The sequence below is a fragment of the Bactrocera dorsalis genome, chromosome 3 (genome assembly GCF_023373825.1).
Source record: "Bactrocera dorsalis isolate Fly_Bdor chromosome 3, ASM2337382v1, whole genome shotgun sequence".
NCBI lineage: Eukaryota > Metazoa > Arthropoda > Insecta > Diptera > Tephritidae > Bactrocera > Bactrocera dorsalis.
This window is the reverse complement of record NC_064305.1, coordinates 58,832,683-58,850,238: the sequence shown is the minus strand read 5'-3', so window position 1 is coordinate 58,850,238 and position 17,556 is coordinate 58,832,683. Positions and strand designations below refer to the sequence as shown.

Below are 17,556 nucleotides of genomic sequence, written 5' to 3'. Positions count from 1 at the left end.
CCACTTAGTTGCTTTTATTTTTTATTATAAGAATTAATTTTTTATACTGGCATCTGGTGTTTAAAACCCAATTAGTGTGTACTTAGTCAATTATAAGTAAATATTTGAATTTGAGTTTATACGAGTATTCATGTTTTTTAAAGATTCTTATCGTCATACATATAATTTGATTTGTCTAATGACTCATATAAATAACAAATTATAAATATTTACTTTTAATTTTCATTATTCACTCATTTATTTGATAACATAGCAACACTGGTTGACTAAGAAAGAGAAAACGATCTCACTTTTTTTATTATATAAAAATAAAGCGCGAAACGTTTTCAAAGCTTATTCGTAATAATTTTATTTATTATCGCATAAGTATAGTTGTGCGAGTTATTTGCAACCTAAGGGGTTAGGACAGTCTTACTCGAAAAATGGTACGGTTTTGGTGATTTATTCTGGGAGAAATTAAAAAATACTAATTTCATTCTTTCGGGCCTTATTACAAATGTTTTTGGTTTGTATAAAAAAATATATTGAGATGTTCGTTCAAAATGGCCACTATTTTTCCTATATTTCAAAGTCATTGACAGTAACTGGAGGACCTTGTGCAATTTGATTTAAAAAATGTGATTATAACCTTTTTAAGATTTCTAAGTGTAGCTTGTAGTACGTTACTAGCTTGACAAAGTGTTTTCTCAAAATGGCGAACTTATAGGAAACATTTAAATTTTTCGACCTATAATACATATAAACAGTAAATTTTTAATAAAAAGTGGCAAAAATAACCAAAAATAGTTAAAATTTCAAGTTAATAGTAAAGGCGATAATATCCGAGAGTCGCATTGACGATTTCAAAATCGCAATGGAATCGATGGCATGTGCTCAAAGGTAAACGACTATCTCTCCAATCTTTCTTGCTACCCCGCTGCACGGAACCTAACACTCTCCCTCACTAAAATCACAGCGACCATATTCACGTTTTCCCGGACGGTCCTTAACTACGCCGCACCAATATGGTCGCCTGGATGTAGTGAAACGCAGAGAAGGAAGCTACAGATATGCTACGACTTAACTACAACAAGATGCCTCTTGAAGTTTCTGCTAAACCACCCCCCATTGCAGAGGAAGAGCTCGAGTTGCCGCGAGGGACCCTTGCGCAGTTTCGTTCTGGATACTGTTTAACCTGCTACAGTCCTTCTTATCCAGAATCGACCCTGACACATCAAACATATGTCCGCGTGCAACTACTCCCCGCATAATAAAGGGTGATTTTTTAAGAGCTTGATAACTTTTTTAAAAAAAAAACGCATAAAATTTGCAAAATCTCATCGGTTCTTTATTTGAAACGTTAGATTGGTTCATGACATTTACTTTTTGAAGATAATTTCATTTAAATGTTGACCGCGGCTGCGTCTTAGGTGGTCCATTCGGAAAGTCCAATTTTGGGCAACTTTTTCGAGCATTTCGGCCGGAATAGCCCGAATTTCTTCGGAAATGTTGTCTTCCAAAGCTGGAATAGTTGCTGGCTTATTTCTGTAGACTTTAGACTTGACGTAGCCCCACAAAAAATAGTCTAAAGGCGTTAAATCGCATGATCTTGGTGGCCAACTTACGGGTCCATTTCTTGAGATGAATTGTTGTCCGAAGTTTTCCCTCAAAATGGCCATAGAATCGCGAGCTGTGTGGCATGTAGCGCCATCTTGTTGAAACCACATGTCAACCAAGTTCAGTTCTTCCATTTTTGGCAACAAAAAGTTTGTTAGCATCGAACGATAGCGATCGCCATTCACCGTAACGTTGCGTCCAACAGCATCTTTGAAAAAATACGGTCCAATGATTCCACCAGCGTACAAACCACACCAAACAGTGCATTTTTCGGGATGCATGGGCAGTTCTTGAACGGCTTCTGGTTGCTCTTCACCCCAAATGCGGCAATTTTGCTTATTTACGTAGCCATTCAACCAGAAATGAGCCTCATCGCTGAACAAAACACGCGCGCGAAACACATTTCGAACCGAACACTGATTTTGGTAATAAAATTCAATGATTTGCAAGCGTTGCTCGTTAGTAAGTCTATTCATGATGAAATGTCAAAGCATACTGAGCATCTTTCTCTTTGACACCATGTCTGAAATCCCACGTGATCTGTCAAATACTAATGCATGAAAATCCTAACCTCAAAAAAATCACCCGTTACTAACCACCTCTTTGCATGCCCTGCTAATTCTACTCATCTGACACCCCTACGGACAATGATCCTACAGGGTCGGATCAGTACGACTTCGATGACAACTTATATAATCCTTACCATCCTAACGGGGGTGAGGTAACCGTTACAACAACAACAACCGATTTTAAAACTACAGTCTCGAGAAACACGATCCGACGCTACATCGATTTAAAGAGAGGGCCCTAAGTGTACTACAAGCCAAAAATTTTCAATTTGTGTGTTTAATCCTAGACTGATCTAACCTCTCAAACGACAATTGAGAGGTTGGTTTCGTAATGGCCAACGACGGTATTGTCGCCTGAAATTATTATGACGTAGATGACGAACCTTCAGTATACTTTTTGTCGTGAACTGAATGTCATTGACCCGATACGCTTGCATATTTTCTTCTTAGAAGTTTAGTAATGTCATCTTCAAGCAATGTTTATCGTAATGTTTTCGAAGTAAAAACAAATACAGCTAATTGCGTTATACAGATACATGAGGAAAGTAATGAAGGAATGAAAATGTTCATAGTTCCGTTGTGAATATTTGTAACGATGATTCCTTTGAAAGCGTCCCAGTAGAAACGGCTCACTATGCTCCTCAATCCTCGTTGCGCAGATGTTCTAAAGGGGATATCCCAAGGCCGCCCAAAGTGCAGTATCCTGACTGATCTAGATCTTCTCTAGTCATGATTCTTCCTGCCATAATTTATGCCCGACCGGCCGCTGCCTTATAATTTACCAACAACATCTAATTATCTCTTCCTCAGTTTCCGCTTACTAGTGACTTGACCATATCTGTACTTTGGTAACAATCACGGTTGGAGGCAAAAAATCAAAACTTTTTGGGTTGTTTTCTGTCGGAATTTTGTTATAGACAAAAATGTTTAAATCTAGTCCGTACTCTTCTTCCAGTTTATGAATACAGTCGCTGTAGATGTAGCAGGAGAGAGGGTTGGGCTTCTAGCAGTGAATGGGTGAGGTCGCTCGAATAGGTTACGTCAAAGACCTCACCTAAACTCACCATTTATAAGAGCTGCTCAAATAACAAAAACAAAAAAATAATGATGAAACTCCTGTGAATTGAAATGACACACCTTTTTAGAGGTGCCATATTTTGTAAATGTAATGTATAATGTAGTTTGTTATAAAAAAATATTTAGTTATTAATTTTTTTTAATAAAAAAAGAATAGTAATAATAATATATTAATAAAAAATAAAAAAATAATGAAAAATAAAAAAATAATAAAAAATAAAAAAATAAAAAAATAAAATAATAAAAAATAAAAAAATAATAAAAAATAATAAAAAAATAATAAAAAATAATAAAAAAATAATAAAATAATAATAAAAAAATAATAAAAAATAATAAAAAAATAATAAAAAAATAATAAAAAATAAAAAAAAAATAAATAAAAAATTAAATATTAAAAAATAAAAAAATAACAAAAATTAAGAAGAGTGACATTATAACTGTATATTATTTTCTTTGTGTTTTCTATTTTATTTTCGTAAACCTTTTTTTACCAACTCAACTTATTTCGTATATTCTTATATTCTTTCAGGGCGACTGGTGGCTCGCACGCAGCAAGAAATCCCGTCAAGAGGGCTATATACCTTCGAATTATGTTGCCAAATTAAAATCTATAGAAGCAGAACCGTAAGTAGTTTATAAATAGTCTATTTTTATACAAAGGATATTTAAATTAAGGTGAAAAAGTTTGCAAGCAAATTTGGCGTTTTTCAACATATATTACTATAAAGAAGTTTTTCATATCGTTTGTTATGTATTTTTAATACAATATATATGCACGTAGCTATATATTTTGTGGCTCTGGCTTAAGCCACAGAAGCAGATATAAAATTATAAAAAAAATCTGTAAAAAAATGTAGGAGAAATAATATAATAATTAAACATACTCTGACAAAAAATTTTTTCTGCAAAAAGCTTTCAAATTGTTTTCATACGACAGCACGACACAGTGAGCTTTCGCTATGTCACTGACTCGTTGTATTTTCATGCCTAAATGTATGCAATCATTTTTATAGCCGCAAGCAGCTCAAGCACAATAAACTCCCATGCATGAATGTTTGCACAAGCGTAACAACAAACACATACAAAAATATAAAATTTGTTGAAGTTCTAAAAATAAAGGCAGAAGTGCGAATTTTTGCTATTTTAAATTATTAATTTTTTTTGGATTAATTTAAAATTTTTTTTTTATTAAATATTTTTAATAAATTTTTAAATTAATTTAAATAAGTATGTAAAAAATGTAATGTATGTTTAAAATAGTGGGACAATTATGGAGTAACTGCATATTAATAAATAGAACACGGTAAATGCCTAGAAAAAATGTTTGGTTTGACTTCCACTATTTCATCAGCTATTTGCTCCATATCTCGCCTTCTGGCTTTTTATAACATTTTTTTGTATGATATGCAAAATTATTTGCTATTGCTGTGCGATTTTCGCAAACTACAAAAAATCAATCACTCACTCACACATATACGCACACGCGTATAACTATGCATATTTAGGCACTTGAAAAGTTTAATCAACCTAATTACACAATTTGAAGGCATCACAACACGCTCACGCACACTTCGTCATTTAGCTACTGACCGCCCCTGAATTTCAGTGACACTTGCATATTTCTTTTTTGTTTAATAATTTCATTTCATTATTGGACCTTACGTAGAATTGTAAATAAAATAAAATGAAATTACTGTTGCCTTTAAGTGTGCATTAAAAGGCACCAAGCTGCGGGATCAGTCACTTTTTGCAGCTCTACGAGCTTTTTAAGTACCGTACGGTGTAATTTTTATCATTTTACTGATTTCATATTTCTGTTATTTTATTGTTGTTATTGTAAAAAGTCACATAAATATACTGCTTATAATAAATATATGTGCTACGGGGTTACGTTTTCGTCTGCTGATGAAGTGAAGCTTGTGTGAAAAACTTCAAAGGCATACATTTTTTTTTATATTGTTGAATACGTGTTTATGTATATTTAATTACTCATTCAATAGTTCAATAATTAGGTTTTTTCTATCCTTAAAACTGTTTATGCTCATTAACATTTAAATCAAATTTCCTGACTTGAAATAATACATTTCCCTTTGATGAGCTTTTTTGCACTTGCATAAACTATAGAAGCTCTGACTTCGTTGAAATAGATTTAAGTTATCAATAAAGCAACCCTTATCTTTTAGTTTTTAACGGTCTGCCATAAAAGTTTTAACGTATCACTGTAAAATTCATAGAAACACTTCTTAGTAAGGTTGGAGAGTCTATAAAGACGAACCACCTTCGCTAAGTCTGTATTATACAAAACTATATATATCGTATGTACCTACAATTGTGATAAGCCTAAGTAATTACAAATATTTTTCCGTTTCTAAGACAGTTGGGTCTATGTAATAGGAAGAGACTATGTTTTATGTCCGGCTCAGTTCTATCAATTTGACAGCATTCGATAATTATGGGGAATATTTATTAGTATTCGAAAGAACATTATTTCGCAATTATTTTTTAAAGAGTGTCTCTTTCAAATGTTGGCTGCGGCTACGTCTTAGATGGTCCATCCTTTAGATCCAATTTTCGATGTCTCGTTCGAGCATTTCGATTGGTGACTGGCGGAATGACGCGTAATGTTCTCCTCCAAGACCTGAATCGAAGAAGGAATTGTCCGCATATACTTTAGACTTTACATATCCTCACAGGAAAAAGTCTAACTTTGTGATATCAGGTTCATGACATGCCCGCCCACTATAAGTTTTAATCAAAATACGACAACTTTAACTGATTGCTGTTTATCTTGGTGGCCATTTCACCTTAATTAAGTGAAGTGATGCCGTCTTGTTGAAATTAAATATCGCCGAGATCACGAGCTTCAATTTCAGCCATCAAATAGTCGATTATCATGTGCGATAACGGTCGCTATTGACGCTTACATTCCCACCGGCATTATTTTTGAAGAAATCTGCAGTGATGAAACTACCGGCCCACAAACCATACCGAACCGTTGTTTTTTTCTGGATGAAATGGCAGCTCTTTAATCTGCTCTTCGTCCCAAATGTCGTCAATTTTACTTGTTTACATTAGCCAGAAATGGGTCTCGTCGGTGAACAAAATTGGGGTCGAAAGCGTCGGAACTTTTCAAGAGCCCATAGAGCGATGAGATGTCGTTTTCTAAGGCCGAGCGACTTCAGTTCCAATGGGTTCCGGAGGGCAGTCCGAGTTACTGTGCCGAATCGACTCTCCATAGTCTTCGGTCTCAGCTTTGACCCCTATATTTTCTTCACTGCGTGCTGTACTTGGTCTATTCGGTGGAATATAATCCAATAATGAATGCTGGGTCTCAAGATGGGTGTTGGTGTTGCGAACACTACGCTTAGTAGGCCGATTATGTTGACGATAACTTGAGCGAAGCTCGCTAAAGACAATCTTTACAAAACGTGAATTTTCGTAATAAACTTGAACGATTTGTAAGCCTTACGCCTGAACAGTCTTTCCTTGAAGAAATTGTCAAACTATGCTGAACAAAAATAACATCACATAACTTGAGGCGACTCACGCGTGATCTGTCAAGGAAAGGGTATTGAAAAAAGTACATCTACTTGGATCACCCGTTATTTGGAAAGTCTTTTGCCGCTAAAATAAGAACTAATATTGTATACTAGAACCCACTTATTGAATTGCGCCAGCTTTGCATTGAAGAATGAAACACAATCCAATGCTGAAGCGACGTTCAAGCAGCATTTCTGAAAAATCATCTTACAACGTACCTTGGCTTCAATTCATATGCCATTCAAATTCCTTGTTCTTGTCTGTAGCCGGCTGTTTCAAAAGTCTTGAAATGGCTGCTTCAGTGTCTCCCAAAAATTTTGTGAGGTCTTTTTGCGTTTGGAATCATTTTTTATCGTGTAACGCTGCCAGTTGTAGACCTAATTGCAACCCTGAAATTCAAAAGCTTTTAGTGAGCTTTAAGTCAATTACGCTCTAAGTATTAACCGCCACAAAAGATAGTTCAGCGGTGTTACATCGCTCGATCTTGGAGGTTACGTCACAAGCTTAAGACGCGCCCACCAAAAGCTTCATTCAAAAAATTGATTGTTTCGTTAGTTCTAAGGCTTGTAGCGCCAGTCGTACTTCCTTTTTGCTGTTTGGCGCCAATTGGAAATTCCAAGTGTAGCCAGGTTCTTCTCCACCTGCTCTTTCCAACGGAGTGGAGGGTTCCTCTTTCTCTGCTACCCTCCGGCGGATACTGCGTCGAATATTCTCAGATTTTGAGTGTTTTCATCCCTTCGGACGCCATGGCCTAGCCAGCTTAGCCTCTGTCTCTTAATTCGTTGAAGTACGTGAATGTCGTCGTAGATCTCATACAGCCCAGCGACTGCGTTATTCGATCATAAATGTTCCGCAGAACCTTTCTCTCGAAAATTCGTACCGCCGACTCATCGGATGTTGTCATTGTCGTGCCTCTTCAGCATATAGCAGGACTGACGGAAAAGTGACTTGTAGAGTTTGGTCTTTGTTCGTCGAGAGAGGACTTCACTTCTCAATTTCCGACTCGAATTATTTTCACCAGGAGTATATTGGTACCGTACGGCTCGAAGAGGCCTTTCCCGATCATGACGGAGCTTTTGGTATTGCTCAACGCCAATTTAAACAGTCGTACTAGTTTTGCAGGGAATTTGCGACTCTACTGTGCGATTATTTATTTTGATAATAAATTAGCACGAATTGCAAACTTTGTTCCGGAGTAAGTATGTTTATTTTGAAATGGCAAACTAAACTGAGTATAAAGTGAGTAACAGCCGTTACAAAGCCTAACTCCGAAAGATGTATTGCTCAGTTGAAGACCACACGTCTAAAAAGCACTCATTATTGTCGTCAATTGAAAGTTTTTATATAAGAAAATCAGAACCGAAAATTTAAGGACTTATCGATCGGCCCTCGTCTTCACATTTTATTCAATGGAGAGTTTCAAAGTTCATTAATAATCAAGGAAACAATAAACTCAATTTGCATTTAATTTAAAGGGCAATTGCATAAATTGTTATTGTTTTTATAGCAGCTTATATATTTTCTGCAACTGTAAAATTTACCGTTTCTCAGTTTCACTGTCAGTGCTGCACTTTTCTTTCAATATTTGCGTAGAAAGTGCACGGAAAGCCCAGGCTCTTCAGCAGCTTTACACCTTCAATGAGTATAAATTTTGAAAAACTTTGCAATCTTGTAACTTGTGACATCACTTTTTCGCCACCGATAATATCAATTTACAACACACAATTTCATGGATATTTGTTGTTGTGATTTTTACTTTGACTTTGCTGGCTACTTTCGCATTTCACCTACTTAATTTATCCTGAAACCTGCACACCCTTACACAGCCTTCTTTGCATATGCCTCATTACTCTTCATCGCGTCGAGTGTTTGCGAACGTCAACCTCAAAAAAAAAACAAAAACCTGAAGTGGACTCAGCATCAGATGCAAGTCGCCAGACCTCGGAGTGCCTTGGCAAAACCGCTTCCCTAAAGTATATATTTATGCGGTACTTGAAGTTATTTACGTGCATCGAAAGTGGGTTAACGAATATGAATTTGTGGTAGGCAGTAGACGTCAGGACAAGTGTGGAGGAGGAGGGCGAGAATGAGCGCGACGGCAAGGTTGCAACTGCAGTGGTGGTGTTCTTTATTACGGTGTTACAGGGACATCTGACGCGTGCACTTTATGACCACTCTTTCTCAGCTGTCGCCAACATCTTCTCACACACACGTGCGAGCTGCAGCCTCACTCACTTTTTACGGCTACTAAATATAGTATGTCAAGCCAAGCGGCGAAAATCTTGCTGGCGACGTCTGCTCTTGTCACTCTACAAGTGCAATCTTCAGCCAAGTACACGGAGAGGAGGCATCTGGCAGCGACAGCTGATAAATCTGCTAACTTCTTTGGTTTTTTTCACTTTTTTCTGTGTTTTTATAAGCGAGTATAAAATTACTGTGGGTCACTCAAGGAGCCACACAGTCGATACGTATTTTATGTAAAGTAGAATTCCATACCTTTTTTATTGTTACTTACCTTTAGCCAGCCTGAGTGATATGCAATTTACCGATGAGTTGATTACTCATGCGCATTACTGATGAACGTTAAAGATAGTCCGCCACGAAAGTTTTACAACATGCAAGACAATGTTGTGTTACTTTTTGTCATAAAAGCTTGTAATGTTGCATGTTGGTGTAGAATACCCTCGGCAGAAGTCGTTTTCATAGTTTTTGAAGTTTGTTTTAGAGCCTTGCTCGAAATATGAATATATGTATGTATATGTATCCTGATATTATTCAACAAATACCGATCCTCGTTTGAAAAGATTTATATCGTCACCGAATGTGTTATGGCTTTTTGGAAGGGTTTCTTTCGAAATATCATTATCATTCATATCGGTCCTGATCGAACAATAATTGGATATGACTGCAAAGAGTTGTAATGTATATGTACGTACACCCTAACTGTAGTCACTACAGCATAAGAATCACAAAACAAACTCATCAGATGTTGCCATCGTCCATGTCTCTGCACCATATAGCACTGACTTATAGAGTTTGGTCTTTGCTCGCTGAGAGAGAGACTTTACTTTTTAATTGCTTACTCAGTCCGAAGTAGCACCTGCTGGAAAGAGTTATTCTTCGTTGGATTTCGAGGCTAACATTATTGTTGGTGTTAATTCTGGTTCCAAGATAGACGAAATTATCTACGACTTCGAAGGTATGACTGCCAACAGTGACGTGGGAACAAAGTCGGTAGTGCGACGACTGTTTGTTTGGTGACAATATATGATATTTCGGCTTGCACTCGATCCAGACCCATTTTCTTCGCTTCAATATCATCGGCGAACGCCAACAGCTGTAAACTATTATAGGAGATTTTACTCTATTATTCTCTATTCAGATTTGCAGCTCGAATTATTAGATTGAAGAAGTCGCAAAATAGGGAGTCGCCTTGTCTAAAATCTCGTTTGATATCGAACAGTTCGTAGAGGTCCTTCCTCATTTTGACGGAGCTTTTGGTATTGTCCAACGTAAGTTTAGACAGCGGTGTTGAGGTTTATCCCACCGTAGTTGGTGAATATTAAGGGGTCACCAGTTTTGTGGATTGAGCAGAGCAACTTCAAATTCAATCGTCGGTCATGCTTTCTTCTATAAAGAAGGTGATGCATTCTCCTATAAGTTCTTTGCCGCAGTATTTGAATATCTTGGCCGGTAATCATTCCGCCCTTTCGTTTTGTTGTTCTTCAGACTGGTAATTGCTATTCGAATTTTTTCATGGTCGGGCAATGGAACGTCCGCTCCATCGTCATCGATTGGGGAATCCGGTTCACCACCTCCTGGTGTTATGCTTTCACTGCCAGTCAGCAGACTGGAGAAGTTTTCCCTTCATAATTTCAGTATGCTCTGGGCAACAATTACTGAGCACCTCTGAGGGTTTTACAAGAGTATGCTCCGGTCTTGAAACCTTCTGTTAGTAACCGCTTCTTTTCGTAAAATTTTCGAGCATTACCTCTGTCGGGCAGCTTGTCAAGCTCTTCAAATTCACACATTTTGGCCTCACTTTTTTTGTCTGAAAATGTTTTATTTGCAGACCTGATTTTATCCCTTTAAGTACAACACCAATCTACACTCAATTAAAGCGAGCAGAAAATTAAATAGGGTAGTATTTGGACAAATTTTCTGATTTGGTCGGGTCTCGCAACAATTAGCCGAATAACCAGCTGTTGTCACTTTGTTGTGAACTGCGTTATCATTGAGAGCATTATTCGTGTGTAACTGATTCCAATAATCTGCATGCCAGCTGTATATGAAAATATTTTGTTAACTTATGCAAGAGTCTTAAACTTTTTTATAAACGATTTCGAAGAAAATTTTAAAGTAAACTATACGAAATGCGTTTTTTATTTTGAAGACTAAAACATGCTTTAACAAATGCTTTTCGGATTTGTCTGCTTAGTATGTAAATATATGCCGAAATATGTACAAAACATACTTTGAAGATCATTAGTCAGGCATGAATAACAATTACAAAATAGTTTTTGATCGCTTTTCTGCTCGTGTGTCAGTGAACTTCGTGTTGGCGCCGCACGCCATTCCTAGAGCAACTGCAATTTTGAAGTCTGTTTTTCATTGATGATCTCACCTTGCGGCCGGGAATGCACCGCCTTTACGTCGCCAGACTTAACAATACGCAACTGTAGATATTGACGTCATCATTAATATAACCGTTAAAGTTATGCAGCATCATGTTTGTATTAAACAAAATTCAATTATGAACAACAGGAAACCAACTATTTCTTGCTTTTTTTGTTTTACTGATGCCTGGATTCTACGAATTGCATTTCAAAAGCTGAAAACGAATGTTATGTGACAATACCCATCGGAACGAATTTGTTGTCTGATGTCTTATGTGGGGGAATCCACGCGAACAGGTTCCATTTTTTAACCCTTGAGTGGTTATATATATATATTTTTTTTTGAAGAATGTTTATTTGACATGCGGCTCTTACAGGATTTTGTTGCACTAAAAATATTATAATTTATTTAAATTTTGAGAATTTATGATTTGAATGTGTTTTAGTATATATTATATCTTTTTTGAAAAATTTCTTGGTGAAATATCGATGATATTAGCGACGCTATATTGTCGGTCACAATCAGACTCGGCATGTTGCATATATTCTGGAAACCTCAATATTCATCTAAAATCAAACTAGGTTTGCTATAACGGGCTTTTCGCAAAATTCGCCACATCGACGTCACAGAGATGCCTTACGCTTGAGAACGATGTGTGAGAGACTGATTTGGGTCTTCCTCAATTGATGCGCTAGCGGCAGCAATATTCTCAACACTACGGGCACTTCTTTGTCTCACTGGCACAAGAACATCTTGTACTGTGCCTGTAAATTTTAATTTTTCCACTAGACGCTCAATTGTTAATCTGCTAGGCCGATTATGACGGCCATAAATTGGACAAGGGATTCTTAGAGTTGAGGCCACTGACTCTGAATTTCGGAGTATACTTTAATACTTTCTACTCCTTGTTGGATCGTATGTCTTTCCTTGAAGAAATGGCAAATCATACTGAAGAGAAAAGTCAAAAGTATGTAGCGTTTCCATTGAAAACCCCGTTAATATCAAAACGACCGGAAATTTTCATTTAAAAATTTAGGGAACAGATGTTTTAATACTTTTACTAATAAATGAAATAAAAACAAATGCTTTGGATCATCTAACCCTATTCCAGCACTTAATGGACAAACAAGTAATAAGCGATCTATCTGGGGACTTCTGGGATTTCGTTAAAATTTATACAAATATTTCATCCTCGAAAATTGCTTGAAGTAAACGAATTAAAATCAGTCGTCCTATATTACAGGTCGATCGGTGATTCCCACCAGACTACAATAGACACAACTCGAAAAATGGCAAATGTTCAGGAAACAAAGGACGTAATTAAAGTTTGTTAGACCAAACTGTGATTTTCCAGCTAAACAAGAAAGTGATGACATTAAAATGTCTTAGGTAGATAGATACGTGTACTACAAATTGATATATTGATTTCGAAAATTTTTCAGTTATTACTCTTTTCTTCCTCAAAGTATGCAATTTTTCTATCATCGCCAAAACTATCTAAACCAATATTTTGCAAACATGAATTATTCTTTTCCAAATCTAAGAGTAATAAACGCCTAGTAGTTTGGTCATCTGTACTGTCAAAGGGTTAATAAACATTTTGAAATTCTCGGTAATACATAACAACTTCGTTTATCGAATAACTGAATCACATGCGAGTTGTTTAATGCTGACGCCACCTCTTTGGTGATTTTTGCTTTCGCACTTGATTTCTTAAACCAAATCTCTTTTGATAAGCTACTTAAGTTAAAAGTGATCCAAAGTACGTTTTTAAACACTTTTGTCTGAATTTTTTCTCAGAAGTGTGCAATAAATACATTTTAAATAATTCATAACTATATTTTTTTTTTGCGTTTCGCTTTACTTCTTGAAATTTGCGGTTTTTCCTGCTTAAGCCGAAATTTGCGCCATTTCTGAGATTTTTTGGCCATTGCCATTAAGCTTGGTTCCTTATAATTTTTAAACGCCTTTTCTGCATTTTCTCATTTTGACAGTTTCGCCTGAAATCATAGCAAGATATATGTACGTCATAATAGCTGTGAATTGCTTGCTTAAATATTAAATTGAAGTATTTTCCCCAGTTTTTGATGATATCACAACAGCGATTGTTGACTTTTTCGAACAGCCTTGGAACGTATACATATTTATTTGTAGTATGAGGAGTTGCTCGTAATTATGTGTATTTGTTTTGCTGATATCTTATTCCACACTTTCGATTTCCTTATATTTGAGTATTTAAGTCAATAAATAGTCGCTTTCTTTGAAATACTTGTATGTATTTGCTGATAATTTTCGTATTTCGCAATGTTGTGTTTATATAATTTTTTGTGTTCGTAAGTGTATACGTGTTGATTTTCTAGATGTTGGAACTATAATTATCGTTTTATCTTATAACATCCAGAAAATCCCAGAGTCTATGCTTCATCTACTAATTCTAATTGCAGGAAATGCCCTTACTAAACAACAATAATTCAGAACTCATTGTGTGAATTGTAGTAAAATCATATATGTACATATGTATGTAGACTATAATATGTCTAATAATGCATAGGGAGAAGGTTTTCGAATTGCAAAAATACTATACTATTATATAAGCCTTAACATCTAGGTTCCATTCTCCGAAGTGTTTCTGCCCTTTTAAAATATGTAAAACGATGTTCTAATAAAAGCTGATATTTAATAATGATTTGCAGAAGTAACTCTTGCTCTGGTGTTGAGATCATATTTTTGCACAATATTTTTTAGGAATTATGGGCAATATTTTTTTTTATCAAAACGAGAAAGTCGCTGGTTGTTATTCAATTCTGTCCGTGTGAATAAAGCAGCCCCTTGACTTATATATTATTCAAATAATAATCAAATGAAATTTAAACGGGCGAAATGAAATAAAGATATTTGAAAAAACGCCAACTTTTTTGAGTTGTTATCTTGTTGTTTTATACTAAGTTCAAAATATTGATCAACGTTTTTTGACACTCCCTGCCAGATCTCAATTTCACCCACTGTTTGGAGTCAATGGTAATGATTGGCGGTAGGTTGAGTGGCTGTCCGACGGCGCACCTAAGTCTTTATGAAGCCCATTGTGAAACCACTGGAACTAAAATAACCGAACCTTATTATGGCCTCACTGAACTACCACGTGTTTCTGATGAAGTTCACCAATCGAAAAAGTTTTATGTGCGCAACTTCCGAGACATCTTCCATAAACACTCGATAGATAGTTGCGATTCTTTTCCTATACCAAGCCTTGCATTCGCTCCGAAGATGTTGATCTTTTATCACTTCGCAGACTCTATAGTCGGCTGGGTGTCTTTCAATAAGACAGTGACTTGTTTGCACTCTTACTAGATTCTATTCCATTAATCTCACGTTGGCCTGATTGTTGATTGTTGTAAGTATCTCTATAATATTGGGTTGTCAAAAAAGTTTTGTGGTATTTTTATTGAATCAATTCGTGTGGCACCCATACATCGAGCTTCTTAGCGACTCCAAGCTTCTTCAAATGGTTTATAACGGTTTGATGACTACTATGCCGGTCTCTTTCGACCAATTCAGCGATTTTATCGCAATTTTCGACGACAGGCCTTCCGGAGCGTGGCGCATCTTCGACCACCTCTACACCAGAACAAAAACGTTGAAACCATCGTTGTGCGGTGGAAATGGAAACTGTATCGGGTCCATAAACTGCACAAATTTTATTGGCGGCTTGAGATGCATTTTTGCCTTTATCGTAGTAGTACTGTAAAATATGCCGTATTTTCTCTTTATTTTGCTCCATGTTTGCGACGCTATAACTCACGAACGACTTACAAGAAACGACAATCAATCAAACACGTGTTAGCGCTTGAAATGAGCTTTCCAAAAAGGTATAACATGACCCGATGCGACGAATAAAACTAGAACTACGCGCTTTCAGCGCCAACTAGCGAAAATACCGCAAGACTTTTTTGACAACCCAATATGTTGGTCGATTAAATATCTACAAATATCCAGACATAGAAACTGCCTCTTTATCGGAGTATAATTTTTATTGACTCTGGCTGCTCATCTACTTCACAGTTACCAGGAATTTCGCTATGTCCTGAAACCCATTGCACGTTTATCGTAAAATAAGATGTTTGATCTACTAGGAGATCAAGACTTGATTTTAGTGATCTCAAAGCCGTCTGGCTATCTGGATATAATATAAATATAATTGTTGTTTTGAGCACTCTCGTTGTTAGAGCAAGAAGGGTTTATTTAAGCGGTTAACTGTATGTTAGAAGGCCGAAAAAACTGAGTTTTCCAGAATTTTTTCTAAAAAAAACCTTTTAAATTTATTGATTCAAAAATTTGTACCTACACATATTATGGTAACTTTTAACTGTATTTTAAGACTTAGTATTTGTAAAAAATTTTATTTTAAAAGAAGCTACAGCTGATCTTCGGGAGCTGCTTTCAAAAAAGACGTTTTGCGGTAACCAATAAATCTCTGAACTGGAGCCTCTGAAATTAAAAAACCAAACAGATTTCGTGAAAGTAATGTTAAATCAAGTAATCAATCGAAGGAGAAAGCAAAATAAAATTTTTTTGACAAATTGGCGCTTTCTAAAAAAATATCGCCTTTAAATTTTTTATGGCCTCGTACTTCAAAACTCTCTGAAACGCCTTTTCAAATTTGAGTGTAACGTTATGAAATATTAACAAACTACCGAAGTTTGTGAATTGATTCGTATTTATTAAGTGATATTTCGTTCTATCTTCTTGAAATTAAAGTAGCACGACAAAGTTCCCGTCTACATAAAATCCCAAACGGTGTTTCAACCATCGAACTATTACAATCTCAAAGTTCATTGGCTTTTTCTCACTTAACACTCCATATTCACTTTAAGAATGAGTTTATAATACCTCACTTTAAGTGATTCATACAGTTCCACGAGATAGTTGCCTTAATTTCTCTGTCAAAATTTCCATTGAGAAAGAGCTGTCACTGTCGGGATAACATATGGTGCAAATACACCATTCTTTTCATATACCTACATACATACATATGTATGTATGTACTTATTGTGGTTCTTTAGATCAATTTGTAGATATAACAATAAATTTCCATCAGAGAAACTGCAAATTTTTTGCGCATTATTCCGAACGAAGTGTCAAAAGTGCGTTTGCGAATTCACATTAAAAAGTTAGTATGCAAAAGGTGTTCTCGTTTTAATTGACATTGAATTTCGCAAACGACAATAATAACAATATGAAAGAAAAACAACACAATAAAAATGAAAAACTCTATAAATAAAATTTAATTGACAATTGACAGTACGCGGAATATTATGCCAGAGCTACCGTTGTAGTTGTGCGGGTGATAAAAAAATATTCGCGAAAATTACAATTCTCCTACGAGCGCCTAACAATATTCCTTCCGCACCGGAAGATAGCCCGCAATACGCACGGGCCAACAGGTAAACAAACAAACGAGCGAGTTTGTATGTGACAATTAACGCGACAGAGCGTGCGAATAATTCGCTTGCAGGCGGCGATACGCAAATTATTTTCAAAAGCATGCAATAAAGTGATATAAAAAAATTATAGTAACACACATAAATATTGTATATACATATGTGTATGCATAGGTAAGTACGTTAGTTTTCTAGCCATAGCTGAAAATATTAAGTATTCGCCCAATGGCGTTAAAAAAACAAACACGAAAATAATTCGCGAATTTTCAATACCCGCTGCGACATGCGACATATTGGGTGTGTTGCTGCCTCTCTTGACAATGAAAGCGGTGAATCACCTACGTAAACAAGTACACATAGGTATACATACAGGTGCATATGGGGTATATAGTATATATTTATAAATCTCTATGTGAAATTAACGAGTTCACAAGTCTGTTTTTTTGTCATACGAGGGTGGTTGAATAAGTAGGAGCCTTTAAAGGAGAAACAAAAATTTGGGATAAAGCACGATCTGAAAATTGCCTTTTCTAGTGGCCTGCAAATTAGGCAGCCATGAGCCGGGGCGATAACTTACTCATATTTCTGTCGTGAGTCGCTTTTTCAAGTTTCATAGTGTAGTCAAGATGGAAGAACTATTTTTTTCCTATCGAGCCAATTTTTTATGCGATTCGGCGCCGAGGTCGCCAAATAATTCGCCATAGTGGAGCCCTGTTTGA

At 36.0% G+C, this 17,556-nt stretch overlaps 1 protein-coding gene across 2 annotated transcripts in view; it reads left to right on the top strand.

The window, feature by feature from the left end:
- Positions 1-17,556, top strand: part of LOC125777295 (tyrosine-protein kinase Src42A-like) — a 54,223-nt gene that overhangs the window by 28,635 nt on the left and 8,032 nt on the right. The window contains exons 2-3 of one of the 2 annotated variants that reach the window (XR_007422236.1): positions 3,772-5,561; positions 5,713-6,371. Coding sequence is in view for 1 of the 2 variants with exons in the window: in XM_049451735.1 (XP_049307692.1) it covers positions 3,772-3,866 (95 nt within the window). In the remaining variant the exon portion in view is untranslated. Of the gene's footprint in view, positions 1-3,771; positions 5,562-5,712; positions 6,372-17,556 lie in introns of those variants that run through there. The other variant, XM_049451735.1, reaches the window with a different exon arrangement.